The following is a 16,561-nucleotide window of genomic DNA, read 5'->3' as shown; positions in this document are numbered from 1 at the left end:
CCTCTAGTGTCTATTATTTGATTCAGATAAAGTAGGCTCCGACCGACTCTAACGTAATTTAGATTTAAGTACACCTTAAAGCTGACATGCGTCGCTCTGGTTTCGGTTGAAAGATTTACATTTCTCTAATTTGTTTAGTTGCGTTTGTGGCCATAGCTATATATAGCCCGTTCTACTTTTAATTCCATTAGCGCTTTGTTGTCGAGTCGTGAACGATTTCAAAACACTTGGCCGACGTCGCTTCGGCAATCGTCGTTCACTACGTAGCAATAAACATAAGATTAGACTAAAAATAAATTTACTATTAATTGTTTTGAATGTGGATTTCGATGAACGTACAAAGACAAAGTGCGCCGCGATCGGCTGAGTCACGGAGTCGGGCAGACCGGATCGCTGCGGCGCCTGTTCAGTGCTCCGGCCGTCGTAAGTGCTCAAAGCCGTGTAAAAAGTTGTATCCGGCCGCGAATAGCGTGTGAGGAATTTCGTTTATAAATACGTTCGGCCGCTGGAGGTGCGCAGTGTTCGGATGTGGGTTGTTTGCGTTGCCGACCGCCGACGACGCTGCGAAAGTTGTAAGCCTGGGACTCCACGCATTGACATTCAGAAATATAGCTCCTAGTACGGAGGCACCTGTCGGTGGTCATCGAGGATCGAGTCGGTGGTGAAGCGGCATCGATGCGGTGCGGCCGATGATATTCACGGGCGGGGGGGCGCGTCGCCGGCCTCCGCCAGCGCCCGCTCGCCCTCGCCCGCCCGCCTATCGGCGATTGCAGGACAACGTAAGTGTATGGTCCCAAATTCGTCCGTCGTCATTTGAACAACAATTGTCTACCCTTAAAAATTTAGTAAAATTAGCTTGTTCACTTATAAAGTTTATCCATTGCATAAAAATAAATCATATTAGCTAGCAAGGACGAAGATTGAGGGGCTAAGTGGCGAGTATAGGTAAATGCATGGCTATAAATAGAAAGCTCTAACCGTACACGCCTTAAATGTTTCATTTAACGATCTGCATACAACGCTAAGCTATCTCGGCCAAGCCTAATCTAAACGTTACGCTTGTCAATTAAGAAATCCTGAAATTAAGGCCCTTTTTCATTTTAATGAATCATCCGACGCATCAGCAAAGAAGCACGCTCGAGTTATGATATAGTACATTCATCAATTGAGCTCGCTCGTTGCCCAAAAAGATTTTCACGAGCAAGCACATGCCAAAGAATTCTCGCAAAGACCTTGAACGCCGCGAACTTGTGAGATTGTGAATAGCGTTTAGTCCCTTCAGCAGTAAAGAGCTGCACTTGCGTCTAATTGTGGTAGAAATGTAGATGATCACCCCGGCACTATTGGCGATGTTTCAAGGAATCTCAAAATCGAAATATGTCTTCATTCTTTCGGGTATGTTTGCCTGTTGCTTGCCGCTGTTTGCTGTTTGCTGTTGCTGTTTTTCAAGATAGCGCAAACATTCATCCAAGTACACATTTTGTTATGCATTGCGAGATATTGATCATACTCGAAGGTGTTAATTGTAAGGGGTAATTGATATAATTAATTACAAATTAATTGTAGGTATCTATAACATTTTAATAATTAATACCTTATGATATATATTTAATCTATCAGAAGAGCGATCTTCTTCGGGCTATTCATAATCTATTACACCTTCAGTTCACATATTACACGACCTTTCACATTAGTAGACTTATGATGACATACTTCTTCACTATTAAAAAAATAATAGTAAAACAGATACAAAAATTAGTCTGTAAATGTCTTAAAACTGTATACTTACTTATTAACTAATTTTTTAATCATTTCATTCATGTTTACATGTCACAAAAATTACTAGACTTTCTTCATAGACTATATACTTGATTATACCTTGGTAGGTAATAGTAACCTAATTCTATCTTGCATAGATCCACATTGTTTTTGTTAATTACCCTAATAAAAATAAATCTAGTAGATTGTCGTACGTGGTGGTAACTTTATTTTGACGTATTATGTCCTGCACGCAGACTATTACAAGTGATGTTAATAAGGTCTCTTTAATATTCCATAATCAACACTTAGTGGGTGGGTGCGGGTCGGTCTGTCGGCGGTTATGATGAGACGCGCCAGTCTCGCGGCAAGCGCATCACGCAGCGACGCGGCGCCATCAAACACCATAAGTAAGTTTAGCTTACCACATGTATTTCCAATGACTCGTGAACCTTATCCATCATAGCTATAATGCTTAGCGATCGATGCTTTAGATGTAAGTATAAAAACCATCGACGTAATTCAGAATCCACGAAGCGCACGGGCACCGGTTTGTGGCGAAATTCTTCAGGCAGCCGACGTTCTGCTCTTTCTGCAAGGAGTTCCTCTGGGGCTTCGGGAAACAAGGCTATCGCTGTGTGGTTTGTCAAACGGCTGTGCACAAAAGATGCCACGACAAGCTGCTGGGAAAATGCCCCGGATCCTCTGCGCACTCTGATGCCACCGTGGTAAAAAACTATGTGTTATGAAGTACCGATTCCTTGTGATTTGGTAGTTCTTTTATTTATTCTCCGACTTTTTTGCGCCTGACGTTTTAGAAAAGCGAAACTCTTATTCCCTTAATTGCTATTTATTTATTTATTAAAGGTATCACATCATATATTATAATGCTGTGTCTGCAGTATACTGCAGATAATATATATGTTATTATAGTATACTAAAGATATAGCGTATACAACGTACTCATAGGGCAAACTTATCCAAGCATTCGATACCAAATGAAGTTTTATGGTTTCTTGTTTTCTTAAATATTTTAAAGAATATTAATATTTGATCGTCACGTAAACAGTTTCTACGCGAAAGGTTCAAAGTGGACGTGCCGCACCGATTTCGTCCGCATCAGTTCATGTCACCAACCTTCTGCGACCACTGCGGAGCTCTTCTCGCCCCTTTTTTCACGCATCAACTGAAGTGCCAAGGTACGCACGATCGAATATGAATATCTAGCTTGATGCGAAGCCACTAATTATGGTTATCAATGAACTCTACATTTTACTATTAATTACTGCCGATTAAATAATAGTAAAATGTAGACATACATCTTGCATTTAAAGATAGTAGGCGCGATATAATATAATAAATATTAATAGAGCTTGAACCGTTTACGAAGTGCACTCAACGACTGTTTTGAATAAGTTTTTACAACATTCATTTATTGATCGATACTTCGATACAAAAGGTATTACCGCAAATTTAATTTAATTAAATTAAATTAAATTAAATATTCGCTGATAGTACTTTGTGAACCAGTGAATTCGTTTCAGCAGTTTTCGAGTTTATAAGGTTAGTAAAGGTATTTGTATTTCATAATTAATGATTTAGCGTATTTAATACGTATATGTGTCCAAAAAGGTAAAATCCCAGGTTAGGTAGGTACGTTACTGTGGATGAATCATACTTTCTCAGAATTATTAAAAGAGATCCTATTGTTTGTAAAATCTATTAGTGTCATAAAATTCTCATCCATCAATCAGTTGGCAGTGGGCGGAGCACGAATGCGCGAGAGTCGTTCTCCGCTGGCAGTCTGCGGCGCGCGTTCGTACGGTGAACCGAGCTTCACGCTCGCTGTTTAATGTGAACGATGCCGCTTTTTTCCGAACATATTTCGAATATGTATTACAGTGGATCCCCTTCGTACTCCGGTGTGCCGTACGGCACGAGCTACGGCAGCTCACCTTACGGAATGTCTTACAGTGCATCTTATTTGAATCCCGGAGGAAGTTATAGTAACCACTCATCTTTGGCCCCGTATACTAGGACGTTATCATCGAGGTGGCTTGGTAGAAGTTACTCTCCGATACTTGGTACTATTGCGGAAAAAGGTACAACGAGCCCGGTCAGAATCAATAGTCCTAGAAGAACCCACGTCACGAGAACTTATACCTCACACATATCTATTCCAACTAGTTATTCACCCCGACCCATAAATATTAACACTGCAGACATTGACGTTTCTCGTGACAAATACCGAAATAGATCGACGCCGTCTATGAGTACGGGATCGCCGCGCTGGAGCCCTACGTCGGGAAGAAACAAAGAATCGTCGCAAATATGCGAAAAACCCAAGACGGCTGTGGATTCGACGCCGGGTTCTCCTCCGCAAAGACCAACTATAAAACGGGACCGGCCGGTCGTTAGATTACACACAATTAAGAGAAAAGATAGGGACTCCCCACGTCAGCCTGTTCAAAACGTTTCCGGGGAAAAGGATAGAAGTCACATTGGTCTCAATAATACAGAAGATAGTAATAAACCTGGACCAAAATGGAGACAGCGACTTGCTGATGATTTGACGTATAAAAATAAAAAAGAAAAGAAAACTATAGGTGAAATGTTAGTGGAAAAATTTACTCTAAAGAATAAGGATGATGAAGATTTAGAAAATGTTAAAATTGAAAATGTCGATGATAAAATAAAAAAGGAAGATGTTATGTCTCCGTCAGAAATTATTGCACCTATAGCTAAAAGTAAATTAACAATTAGACGCTGTTCAATGGAACAATTGGCAGAACAAGCTTCATTATTGGATTCATTAATTAGGAGAGAGAATTTGAGCACTGCAACTTTAGATTTAATTAAAAGTACCACAGAAACTGGTGAAAAATGTGAAGATGTCGACCAAAAAAAAAGAAAACTCGCTGATCAACCAAATCCTCTACAAACAACAAAATCTGTTCATTGTTTTATGTCGAATCCGGCGACTAAAAGGAAAAGTTTAAGAAAATCTACTTCGGGGGATAACATTCGTAGATTGGATCGAATATCAGAATTACCACAAATTAATAATGAAAACCAAGCAATCGATGAAATTAAAATTTCATTGAAAACATGTAATGTTAAAAATATAAAAAGTAAACCGAAAATAAAACAAAAAATAACCTCCAGCGTAGATGTACCGACGCCGCCGAGTCCTTTAAAGTTTATAGTAAAAGATGTCACAGTAGAAGAAAAACCGTTAAATAAGAGAAAAGAAGTTGTTTATAGCAGTTCCATAGAAAACAACAATACATTAAATTTGAATGCCAATCAAACTAAATCAATTGAAAATGAACATCGAAAAAGCGTTAAGATAAAGCCTAAAATATCAACGTCAATGTTAGAAGAAACAGTTTCACCAGAATCGGATGATGGAAACTTTTGGGGTAAATTGGGTAAAAGAGAGACAATTTATTTAATTAATAGAAAAAAAGAAATAGACGAAACTAATGAGCAAAATAAGCGATCAATGTTTTGGTTTACCGAAGAACGAGAAGGTGAATTAAATAATGAACAAGTATCACAAAAAATGTCACAATGTTATGGTAGTACAACAGAAACAGACACAAAAAATACAAAGTTAAAAAAAGTAAAGGAAAATAATGAATCCATTAATATGGAGCAACAAGCATCAAACGCTTCAGTGTGTCGCAAAGATAATCAATTAACAATAAAAGACAATGATATTATAACAACGTCATCAATTAATAAAAATCCAAGAGAGCAAGACCTACATAAAATCATCCCCATAACAATAGAACCTGAAGAAAAGAATGAGTCCATTGAAATTACTTTAAAAAAAAATGACACAGACGCAAAAGAGGCTAATGATTATAGTTTATGTAACACTACATCGAATACATCTAATGAATTTAATTTAAGTACAGGTTCCCTAAATAAAACATATTTAAAAGAAGATATTACACAAGGTTTAGTGACAAGCGCATTTAAAGGTGAAGATCCTCATTCGATAATCCATAAAGAAGTTTGTTCTTCAGTACAAAACAAAACTGAACAAGTCTGTTATGGTAATAGTGATAATAGTCAGATAATTTTAGATAGGCATGAGGTCTTAGAGGGTGGTACCAAAAAAGATTTGCAATTCGTTAAAGAAGACAGTAGTCCTTTGAAAAGAGAATCGGCAAAATGCGATACTGTTAAGGTTGACGTTGAAAAGCTGCCTAGCGTCAAGAAACCTATTTCAGACGTCAACGCCCATCAATTGTTTGCTAATAAAAAGCCTGTTAAAAACGTTCCTGCCCCAAAACCACTAATAGCAACACCCCGGCCACTTCAAAAGAAAGCCCCGCAAGTCCTCTATTCCTCTACTTCTTCGGAAACTTCTTCATCGACTGAGTCGTCAGAAGAAGAAGACAATGAGACGAGTGACAGCTCAACAGACTCTAGTGCGTGTGTAAATAACGCTGACGGCAGAACTTCAACTGGTTCCAATGATTCTGGATTTGATTCTTCGGCTCCAGGGTCTCCTTCGGGATTCAGCTTTGTTCGAAAAGGTAAAGATCAGTATATAAAATTAGAAATAAGTTAGCGTTGTAAATAACTTTTCAACGACAGCACGCTTTTGCATGGCCTGTAACGCACTCTAAGTAGTCAGTGGGGGTGTGAGTCCTCCTAGTAGCAAATATTATCTATATTTGTTTTAGATTGTGATGTAAACTGCCATCGGAAATGTGAAAAACTGACAGCTAATCTATGTGGAGTTAACCAGAGGCTTTTGGTCGAGGCTTTAGCTCTCCGCACTGCGTCTAAGAAAGGTAACCAATCTTTGTTTATTAACTATAAGTGACTACTTATATTATTTTCCACATTTATCTTTTCATGTGTTTTTGTTGTTGATTATTAGGCAGCGTGGGCGCACACCAAAGTCGTGTTTGGCTATTTGCCAATCATTCGCTCACCTGTACGAGATGATAACCACAGATTGTTGTGGAAGTAATTACTGCTAAATTATTAATATTTATTTATTTTTTGATTATAATAATCATCTCGATACACGTGTTTTCTATTGATATACCTATACTTAGAAATTCTGCTTGAATTTTCGTAGTCGAGGAACGGTAGGTATATATCTTTAGAAGGAAGGAAAAACGTCGATCAAAATAGGATGAAGTGTAAAGACTCTCGGTCGATTAAACCACTCGAGTCACAGTTAATATCGGTCAAACGAGAAAACTATTGATACTTTCGAACAAAACAAATCCGAGCGATTTGTTTCTGCCGAAATATTTTGGCTACACTTCAAACGTAATGTATTTTTATCATAGTCTGTCCATACTGTGTAGTATATATGTAATGTTTTGTTTTATATATGCGATTAATGTTAGTTTATAAATCATTGAGCAAAATACTTTGTTTGTGATGAATACATGATTGTCAATGTTCTCGATGGATGTCATGTGCAGGTGCCGAACCCGGTTCGTCATCTTCGGCCTCCGTCCCTCTCAGCCACACCCACGACCTGCAGCATCATGAGCCTGGTAGGAGACTGTGTTGTTGTGTTATTTTTAATGGCTTTGTGGCGCTACTAACTCTCAGTCATGGAACATTAAAAAAAGGCCAAAATTCAGCCGATTACAAGGTATGTCCTTTCTTTTATGTTTTATTATATAACTATACAAACTAGCAATTTAATTAAATTCTATTTCAAGATGAACTCTTACTTCGAGATAAATTCGTATTTCCTGACACAATTGGCAAAAAGCGAGTCGTATTTTGAAACTGGCTAATTTTAGCGATGCCTACTGCTTCAGGACTTTGTCTGAAGAAGCTAATTTGCACGGCGGCCTGGATTATTTTCCGTGTTCAACTGCTCACCTCGTCATTGTTAAAGTTTAGTATCCTAGGTCCCATGCTACCGCGAATTATGCAAATAATCTATGTAAAATATTATTCGGCTTTCTTTTCAGTGGCCTTTTATTGAATTAACTCATTTTAAAATAACTTTCTAATTCAAAAAACAAATTTTTAATAAATTCACAACAATAATTCACCGATGCCCCTAATCTTCTTAAAGAGAAATGAGTAGTTAATGTTCCAGTCTACGCTTGAAGATGCGGACGGTCAATTTTATTTTTAGCGAAGCGCGTGATTATCTGGGGCCGTAAGAAAAATTAAACGTTTCGTGAATATTACAACACTATGAGCGGCCTATCAATTTTATGAATGAGCGTCGGTTATTACACTTATGCTAAAGCCTATATTAAGGTGATCCACTGTCTGTGATAAAACTCTTTCGTTTCAGAACAATCGACGGCGTATGACCTATTCAAAAAGACAGGAAAGTTCACTCCGCCGGCGAAAAGCATCCCCCGCTTTAGGAAGTACACCATAGACGACTTCCACTTCATCAAGGTCTTAGGAAAGGGTAGCTTTGGAAAGGTCAGTCAATGACCATTAATGTTGTTACAAAAATGTGAGACGCAAAGTGACAATGAGCCGAGTGTCGATTGATAGGATATATTGATTTAGCGATGACCTGATTGCTCGTGTTCCAAGAAGGTGTCATCGCGTCTGAAACATACAATATATATTTATTACCTAGTGCTTGCCTATGCTTGTTTTAGAGGTACACATACCGACGTTCCTTGAAAATTCCTGCAACTTTTTGGAACACTATAATACATATAGGAATATTAACTTGAAATGCTTTTCGTATTGAATAACATAATATTGTGTCTGAGTTGACACTGGATTGCGCTCTGCCGACAAACCGAGAATAGGCTGGTAGAACATGGGTCGATTATTGCGGCTCTTGCTCTTCTGCAGAGAAATATGCAGTGGCAATATTTGTTTTAAGGGCCCAGCCGTATTTTTATATTTAGTTCGTTCGGCTAAACTTCAAGGGAAATAGAAATTCACTGTCAAATTCAGCTAGTTGATAAAATACCGCAATTCGTCGTTCGGCCTTTTCCTCGTCAAATGTAGAATTATTTTTATAGTTCCCTCGCTTGAGGTTAATGAACTTAATAGTGTGTATTTATAAATTTATGACAGTGGTAGGCAATATCATAGTTAATTAATGCTCAGTAGGTACATAACATAATATACCATATATTTCAGCATAATATTTTTAACAGATGGAAATACAATATTTATATAAGTTCGTTGTTCGTTTAAGAATGGTCGAGTATGTCAATATCAAAATGTCGTGTGAATCCGTTAGAACGCTCTTTAAATGTTTTATCAGATCGGGTGGAGAAGATAAGATTTCTCTTGAAGTCAAGCATAAAAATTGCACAGTAATGTTGCAGTATGTTTAGCAAATATAATATTATCCTTATTGGTGGTGTGGCACGTTGCCATCGAGTGGCCCTGATGCTGCGGTTCACCTGTCACGACCATTCGTTAGTCGGGACTATTCTCAGGTTTGACATCACCCTATGACGTCACACACCACGTGCTTTTTTTAAGAATTAATCGTGTATTATCGCTTCGATAATAGCCAACGATGAACTAATTACAATTAGTTTTCGGGTACTTTTATAGAACTAGCTGTATTAAAAATACATTTGCATGTATAAATAATAATTGCATTCTTTGTTTGTATTCGGCCGGAAGGTGATGTTGGCGGAGCTGCGAGATACGGAGTACTACTATGCGGTGAAGTGCTTGAAAAAAGACGTGGTGCTGGAGGATGACGACGTGGAGTGCACTCTTATCGAGCGGAAGGTGCTGGCGCTCGGCACCAACCACCCTTATCTTTGCCATCTCTTCGCCACTTTCCAGACGGACGTGAGTTCTCACAGAATACATACAATAGAAACGGCAAAAGATTTTCATTTCAAACACCGTTATGCCCAGTTATGGCTACAGATTTGACACCATTCATTACAACATCTACATTCTATGAGAGACGTATTCAATAAGTGGGCGATTGTTTCAGTCTCATCTGTTCTTTGTGATGGAGTACCTGAATGGTGGTGATCTGATGTTCCACATTCAGCAGAGCGGCCGCTTTCCTGAACCCAGGGCTCGATTCTATGCCGCCGAAATTATTTCGGGACTGAAATTTTTGCACAAGAGAGGAATAGTATACAGGTATATTACGAAAGAGGAATAGCAGAGAGTAGTCTCATATCGCAATCTTGCCAAACTTGAATCGCTCGATAAACAGGCTATAATTTATTCTTTTGCTAACTCCAATGATGATCTGTCGTGTTTCAGGGATCTAAAATTAGATAACATCCTTCTCGACTTCGAGGGCCACGTGCGAATAGCGGATTTCGGCATGTGCAAACTACAGATATATCTGGACAAAACGGCGGACACCTTCTGTGGCACTCCCGATTACATGGCGCCTGAGGTTGGTCTCGCTTTCTGCCAACGATGACGCATAACGGTGCGTGAACGTTTCACACTCTGAGAACGTATATTCCCTTGCAGATAATCAAGGGCTTGAAGTACAACCAGACGGTGGACTGGTGGTCTTTCGGCGTGCTGCTGTACGAGATGCTGATCGGGCAGAGCCCCTTCAGCGGCTGCGACGAGGATGAGTTATTCTGGTCCATCTGCAACGAACTGCCTTCTTTCCCGCGTTTCCTCTCGGCCGACGGCCTCGATATACTCACCCGGGTGAGGCCTCGTCCCGCTCGGCTCGTATGCGTCGATGCGATTCGGTTCGATCGAAATGTCTCACGTGCGATCCATTTTCGTTTCAGCTGCTGGACAAGGATGCCCGCACTCGCCTGGGAGGACCGGAGTGCGAGCACGGAGACGTCCGCGATCATCCCTTCTTCCGCGAAGTGCCCTGGGACCGCCTCGAGCGCCGCGATCTTCCCGCCCCGTTCAAGCCTCGCGTGGTCAGTACACCGACTGCCCTCTTACCGCTCTGATTGGGAATCCCTGAACTAAAAGCCCTGTTATTTTCTTTTGCAGCGTCACCCGCTAGACACGCAGTACTTCGATCGTGCCTTCACGTGCGAACGGCCTCGCCTGACGGCCGTCGAGCCCCACGTGCTGCGCTCCATGGACCAAGGGCCTTTCCGGGGCTTCTCCTATACCAACCCTAACGCCTCCGACCGGTGACCGCAAGAGTTTCTCGATGTTTTGTATTTAACATGTTAGGATTTATTTATTGTTAAAACCCGAAATTTAGGCATACGATAGTAGTAGTAGGTACTTTAAAATACTCATAGGTTAAGTATTGTATTATAAATATTTTTAAAACTATTTATAAAAAAACATTAAAAATGATGGACATTATTTGTGCTTTTGTTTGCTTTGAATAGAGATTTTATTATTGTATTGACTGTCTTCTGTGAGGTTTGTGAAATAGAAAGTAATGTTTTAATAGACTACAAGCCCATGAATCAAATTAACCTGTGAAATGAACCAAAGTTAATAATGCTTAGAAAGCTTATATCAGAAAACTGCCTCAAGGCAGACCCAGATATATATTGTCCCACTCGAGGGACAAACCTAAAAATCATGGCTGACCAAAACTAAAAAAATAACGAACAAATATTCGTGCGAATAAACCCTTTTCGCATGAATATTTGTTCGTTGTGAGCATGCTCACAACAATGATCACTACACCTAAACATTCGCGATTCGCCTGTGTGGAGCATCCACAGTTAGAAGTTGGTATATCCGGGTACTGCCTCAAGGCAGAACCCGAATATATTTTGTCCCGCTCAAGGGACAAACCTAAAAATCATGGCTGACCAAAACTAAAAAAAAAAAAAAGTTTGTACTCTATTCCCACTAAACAGGGCGTGCGGAGCCGAAATCACTCACAGCCGAACTGATATCTCTAACCGTTTCAAAGTTAGCTTTCGCAAAACCGTAGCTCATTAACTTATCACCACCTTATCAGCTCCTATTTCCTGCACGAAATTCCCAGTCATAATCTTATGGGGCTTCTAAACGGGCCATGTTTTTCTGCAATTGATGGCTGCACTATTGGCAATTAATTGTCCGGCCATCACAAAAATGTTTTAATGCAGATGATGGCCGAGCAATGTATGGCCGGGCCATGTGTTGCAATATGTCAGCAATAGTATGGCCCATGATGCAGACTCCTAAACGGGCCACACATACCGGCAACAATGGCTGATGAAATCACACTTGTCGCAGCAGCTTATATTAATTTTAAAAGAACAGAAAAAGAAGAGATTGAGGATTCGACCTTATTTAAATAGGCGTGAAACTGTAGACAATTTGAGTCTAGCAGTAATAAGCCTTGATAATAAATTATTCAAGAACTTGGCTAGAATTTCAAAAGGCGACTTTGACTTTCTCTTAAACAAAATTGGACCAAAAATAAAAAGAAATGATACAAACATTAGAACAGCAATACCTGTTTCATCGCCATCACGAGATTTGCGATAACTCTACGGTTTTTGGCAACAGGAGATTCATTTAAAAGTTTTATGTACCTGTTCCGTGTTAGATGTTAGATTTCAAGTAGAGTGTTAGATTTCAACTTTTATACAAGAGGTGTGTACAGCTATTATAGAAGGATTAAAATAATACATCAAGGTAAGTTAACATAGGTTTATTAAATATGTTACGCATAGGTAGTAACTATTATGTACTTTTTAAATTTAATAATAATAGGTATCTAGTAGCAGCATATTCGTTTTTATTTTCGCCAGCATCGCGTATAATATTTTGAGCCTTTTAGTACGTGGTTTTGGAGTAGTATCGACGGCTTCCAAAGTGTCGGTTGTTTCTGATTCTACGACTTCACGTGGGTCAGCACTGATGTCAGTATGTAGTTTCAGTCGCCTGTGAATGCATAAAATTTTAGTATATCTTTAAGCCTTTCAGATGCCATCAGGAGTAACAGAATAGAAACAAGTTGCAAAAGATTTCGAGGGAAGAAGTTCAATTTATCAATCGATATGATACATACGTAATACAGAGATATGTACATTTATAATGACTAAAATATTTTATTAAAGATACTTACGTTAGAAGTTTTCATTTTCACTATGTAATCCTATATTCGTGGTATTTTGAGTAAAGAGAAACGATATCGCATCTTAAGCAAACCACTTTACTGTTTTACCGCCAGCACTACCACTTTTCTTCTTTTTCTCCTCATTATTGGCGTAAGTTCTTAGGCTTCTGAATTTTTGTAAGCCTCGTTACTTGTTATGCCAAACTTTTCAGCGATTTCATTCCATGCATCTTTTTTAGAATTTCTATCTTTGTATGAGCCGGTTTTTATATCCCACAACTCGGGGTGCAAATGTATTTCTTCAATAAAATCAGTAATTGTCTTGTTAGACCAGTAACCATTTTTACGTAGTTGTCAAAATGCAGCTGATCGCAAAACACAGAATATAGCAACAGGCACACTTCACTCATAGCAAACTTCATGACGCGTAGAAAAGGATACACTATGCCATAACAAAGAGAGTGACTGAAACAACAATAGAACTGGCTGTGCAATATTGCAGTTGAATTCGATAGCCTAGCGATCGTTCGGCAACCCATCGGGGCCATATCGGCCATAAGTGGCTACACAAAACATGTTTGGCTATATGGCCGGGACATTACTGCAACATTGCATAGTGTGGCTGACATTGTTTGCAATGTTGCCGGGCCATGTGTTGCAGCCATCAATTGCAGCAAAACATGGCCCGTTTAGAAGCGCCATTATGAATGCCTCAGTACTAATGTATCGCGTTATCTATTTTCCTACATTCACTAACCCAACCTATGGCTCTAAATGAAAAATAATAAAAATATATTTAAAGTAACCTAACGTATGGGTCTAAACAAATTATAATAAATATACCTAACCTTTAACACCACTACCTATAAATATAATTAGATGTAAGGGTTACATGGTAAAATAAAACATTTTTATTCCAGATATTAATTTTTATTTATATGTTCATTATATTTCTATACAAATTTACATCTATATAAATATACATCATATTATCATTATTCACTGAGTCACATGTGAAATTTCTGAGGAAGTCTTCTAATCTCATCCTCCTGAACTTGTAATATAAATATACCAAACAGTACTCTCCACATACCGCTAATAGATAATCTTGAACCGTAACGCTATTGTACCTCCACATGCAGGAATTCCTCCTTAAAAACCCTTCTATTGCCTCAATAAGTTTACGTCCAAATGAATCAAAATATTCACCAACTCTTTCGACGCTTATAATTTATTATGTACAGCCACCCAATGAGACCTCGGCTGTGAATCAGGGTCAAGATTGCATATTATAAATGCTGGCACCTGAGCATAAATTGGCAATCTATTTGAAGGATATACGTTGCTTTGGAGGCTGGGATGTATCATACGAAGACTCATATTTTGCACTTCTAGTGTGTTCATACTTTAATACGCGTTTACTCCGCTACTCTTTTGCTCTTTAACTGACTACATTTCTAACTATCAATTCATATTTTTTCCAATGAATTCATTTAAACCCACATAATATGATCTCAACAGAAGTAATGAGTCTTTTTATTAAACAAGTAATGAGGTAAATAAAAACCATGTCATATTCGTTTAGGTTATATTTTATTATTCTTAATATCATAATTACATAAGTGATTGCTTAACTATTATAATCCACACATACATTTCTGTTCTTATTTATTTCTATAATATTTGAAAACTCTGCGTAAATTTCACAGTTAATAGTTTCAGTCAATGCGCTCTCGAATCTTACTTCCATTCTTACACTACCAATATGATAGGATATACGATACGATTCCAATGCACATTAGAGTTAGCCGACAAGTCAGGTGTTAAATCAAAAGCTAGTAAACAGTATCCATTTGAATATTGCTCCCTCGATATTCCATTACCTTCGTTAAGAAAATGTATACCGGTGCCTGAGTACAGGGTGTGGTATGCGCTCGTAAATACATCGTTTGGAAATGATGATTTTGAAGGTATCTGTTGACCATCTATATATAGGCTAAATGAGCAAATACCAAAATTTTCAAAGTTGAAAGGATTTTTAACATAACTACCGTTGAATGCTGTATTATTCACAAAACCTATAATACATCTCTTAGGAACCTGTCCTAAAAATATATTATCCAGTGTTTTACCTTGCACACAAGACGGTATGGTCAGGACTTTCACTTCACCTCTTGTTATAGGAAATATTTAGCTGTAGTAGTGGCAAGAAGCTTTTGATGGGCTATTAGTATTGATGGATTAATTTTTGCTCTGCGTATTATTAGTATATTAAGTTGCATCTGTGATACAGACTTTGTACTTATTATCTGCATTCTGTGACATGAGGTTAAATGTTTCTCTCGATCTCACTAATTTTATAGATAATTCGACCCCGTTAATGAGGAATTTATCTTGATTGAATATATTACCATGTAAATTTCCAATCATTTCAACATCATTACCATCCTTTGAAAGTTGTTGTCTTTTGTAAAAGCCCTTGTTTGCCTCATTAGTTTCATTCATTTTTCCAGATGTATCCTCGTACCGGAAACCACATGTCAAATGTGATTTTTTGGCGGATGATGAATAATTTAGTAGAGTTTCTATGAAAGCACGATATGCATAAGTATTATTTGGGGGTGACACAAGTTTTTGGTTTAGGTAAACATCCAATTGTTTAAATAAAGAATGTAACCAATTATTGACTGGTGCCACTACATTATAATAATAATAATAATAATTTATTTATTTTTCTCCCTTAAACATTAACAATAATAATTCTTAATATAGTAACAGTATTGGGAGACTGGTTTCCAAACTAGGTAAGAACCTGTAATATGGATAACCAGGCTTCCATTCCATAGCATATACATAACAAAAAGGAAGTTAGTAAGGGATTGTGTATGTGAGTGTGTGTGATAGTGGGGAAGGGTACGCATGCGTGTGTTAGTGAGTGTTAAAGGGTGTTTGACATGACAAGAACATATTATGTGAAAATTATTATTTTATTACTTCTAGAAGAATTTCAGTTTCATCATAGCTCAAAGTACTTAAAAATTTATGAAGTGTTTGCTTTACACATTTTTTTGTTTTAGCATATATATTTAGAGTTTTGTTAAGTTTGTTATATAAGTAACAGCCAAGAAAAGAGAACGATCGTTGAGAAAAATTAGAAAAAGATGGGGTTGTACAAACGTTATATTTGCGACGTTTGTCCAATATAGCGGTATCAAAGAATAACAGCGAATGTTGTTTAAGAATAGTGTATAAGATAAATAGTTGACGAACTGTAAGTACAGAACAGGTTTTATAAAGTTCATCAGTAGGGAATCGAAAGGGGAGAGACAATGAGGTTTTAAGAACTGCACGTTGGGCTCGCTCAAGTTTCAGGAGAGAGGTTTTATAGGTGCCTCCCCAGACCCAGACACAGTAAATTAGTAGGGATTGGCAAAGCGACTCGTACACCATTCTAGTTGTAGTAGAGTCAGCAACCCCACGCAGGCTTCTGAATACATACATTAGCTTACGCAAGCGTCCCGAAAGCAATTCAATGTGACCATTATAGCTAAGATTGTGGTCTATAAGTACGCCGAGGTACATTAGTGTACTAACGTTTTGCAGCCGTGGGCAGTCGCACGAACCATTCGAGCGTTGCAGACGGCTGCAAAACGTTAGTACACTAATGTACCGGACGGACATTAGCTGCATTAACTACAGAACCGTGTTGATTTTTAATTTGAGCTTTGTGTAGTATATGCGAAAGGTCTATGTAGTCATCTCCAGTACCAGGTACTTGAAATTCGACGGGTCCATCATCACTTATTGAAGAAATTGGTTTGTAGTGTATCCAGTGTCCATATT

The 16,561-nt window shown here is 38.3% G+C and overlaps 1 protein-coding gene across 7 annotated transcripts; it reads left to right on the top strand.

Annotated features, from left to right (window-relative positions):
* Nucleotides 1–366: 366 nt before the first annotated feature.
* On the top strand, nucleotides 367–10,885 carry LOC110995864 (putative protein kinase C delta type homolog). 7 transcript variants are annotated; one of them, XM_022263245.2, is made up of 13 exons: nucleotides 367–779; nucleotides 2,071–2,168; nucleotides 2,285–2,486; nucleotides 2,828–2,957; nucleotides 6,459–6,569; nucleotides 7,218–7,292; nucleotides 8,057–8,193; nucleotides 9,373–9,546; nucleotides 9,698–9,852; nucleotides 9,979–10,117; nucleotides 10,198–10,386; nucleotides 10,473–10,613; nucleotides 10,690–10,885. In XM_022263245.2, exons 1-13 carry the CDS (start codon nucleotides 690–692, stop codon nucleotides 10,837–10,839), a joined length of 1,791 nt encoding a protein of 596 aa, XP_022118937.1. In that variant the 5' UTR covers nucleotides 367–689; the 3' UTR covers nucleotides 10,840–10,885. The 7 variants fall into 7 exon arrangements, with proteins under 7 accessions (XP_022118937.1, XP_022118939.1, XP_022118938.1 ...); XM_022263246.2 differs by lacking the exon at nucleotides 367–779 and adding an exon at nucleotides 1,173–1,395; XM_022263247.2 differs by lacking the exons at nucleotides 6,459–6,569; nucleotides 7,218–7,292.
* Nucleotides 10,886–16,561: the final 5,676 nt, after the last annotated feature.

This window comes from Pieris rapae, chromosome 12 (assembly GCF_905147795.1).
Source record: "Pieris rapae chromosome 12, ilPieRapa1.1, whole genome shotgun sequence".
NCBI classification, from domain to species: domain Eukaryota; kingdom Metazoa; phylum Arthropoda; class Insecta; order Lepidoptera; family Pieridae; genus Pieris; species Pieris rapae.
Note: the sequence above shows the minus strand (reverse complement) of the source record. Positions and strands in the feature narration are given on the sequence as shown.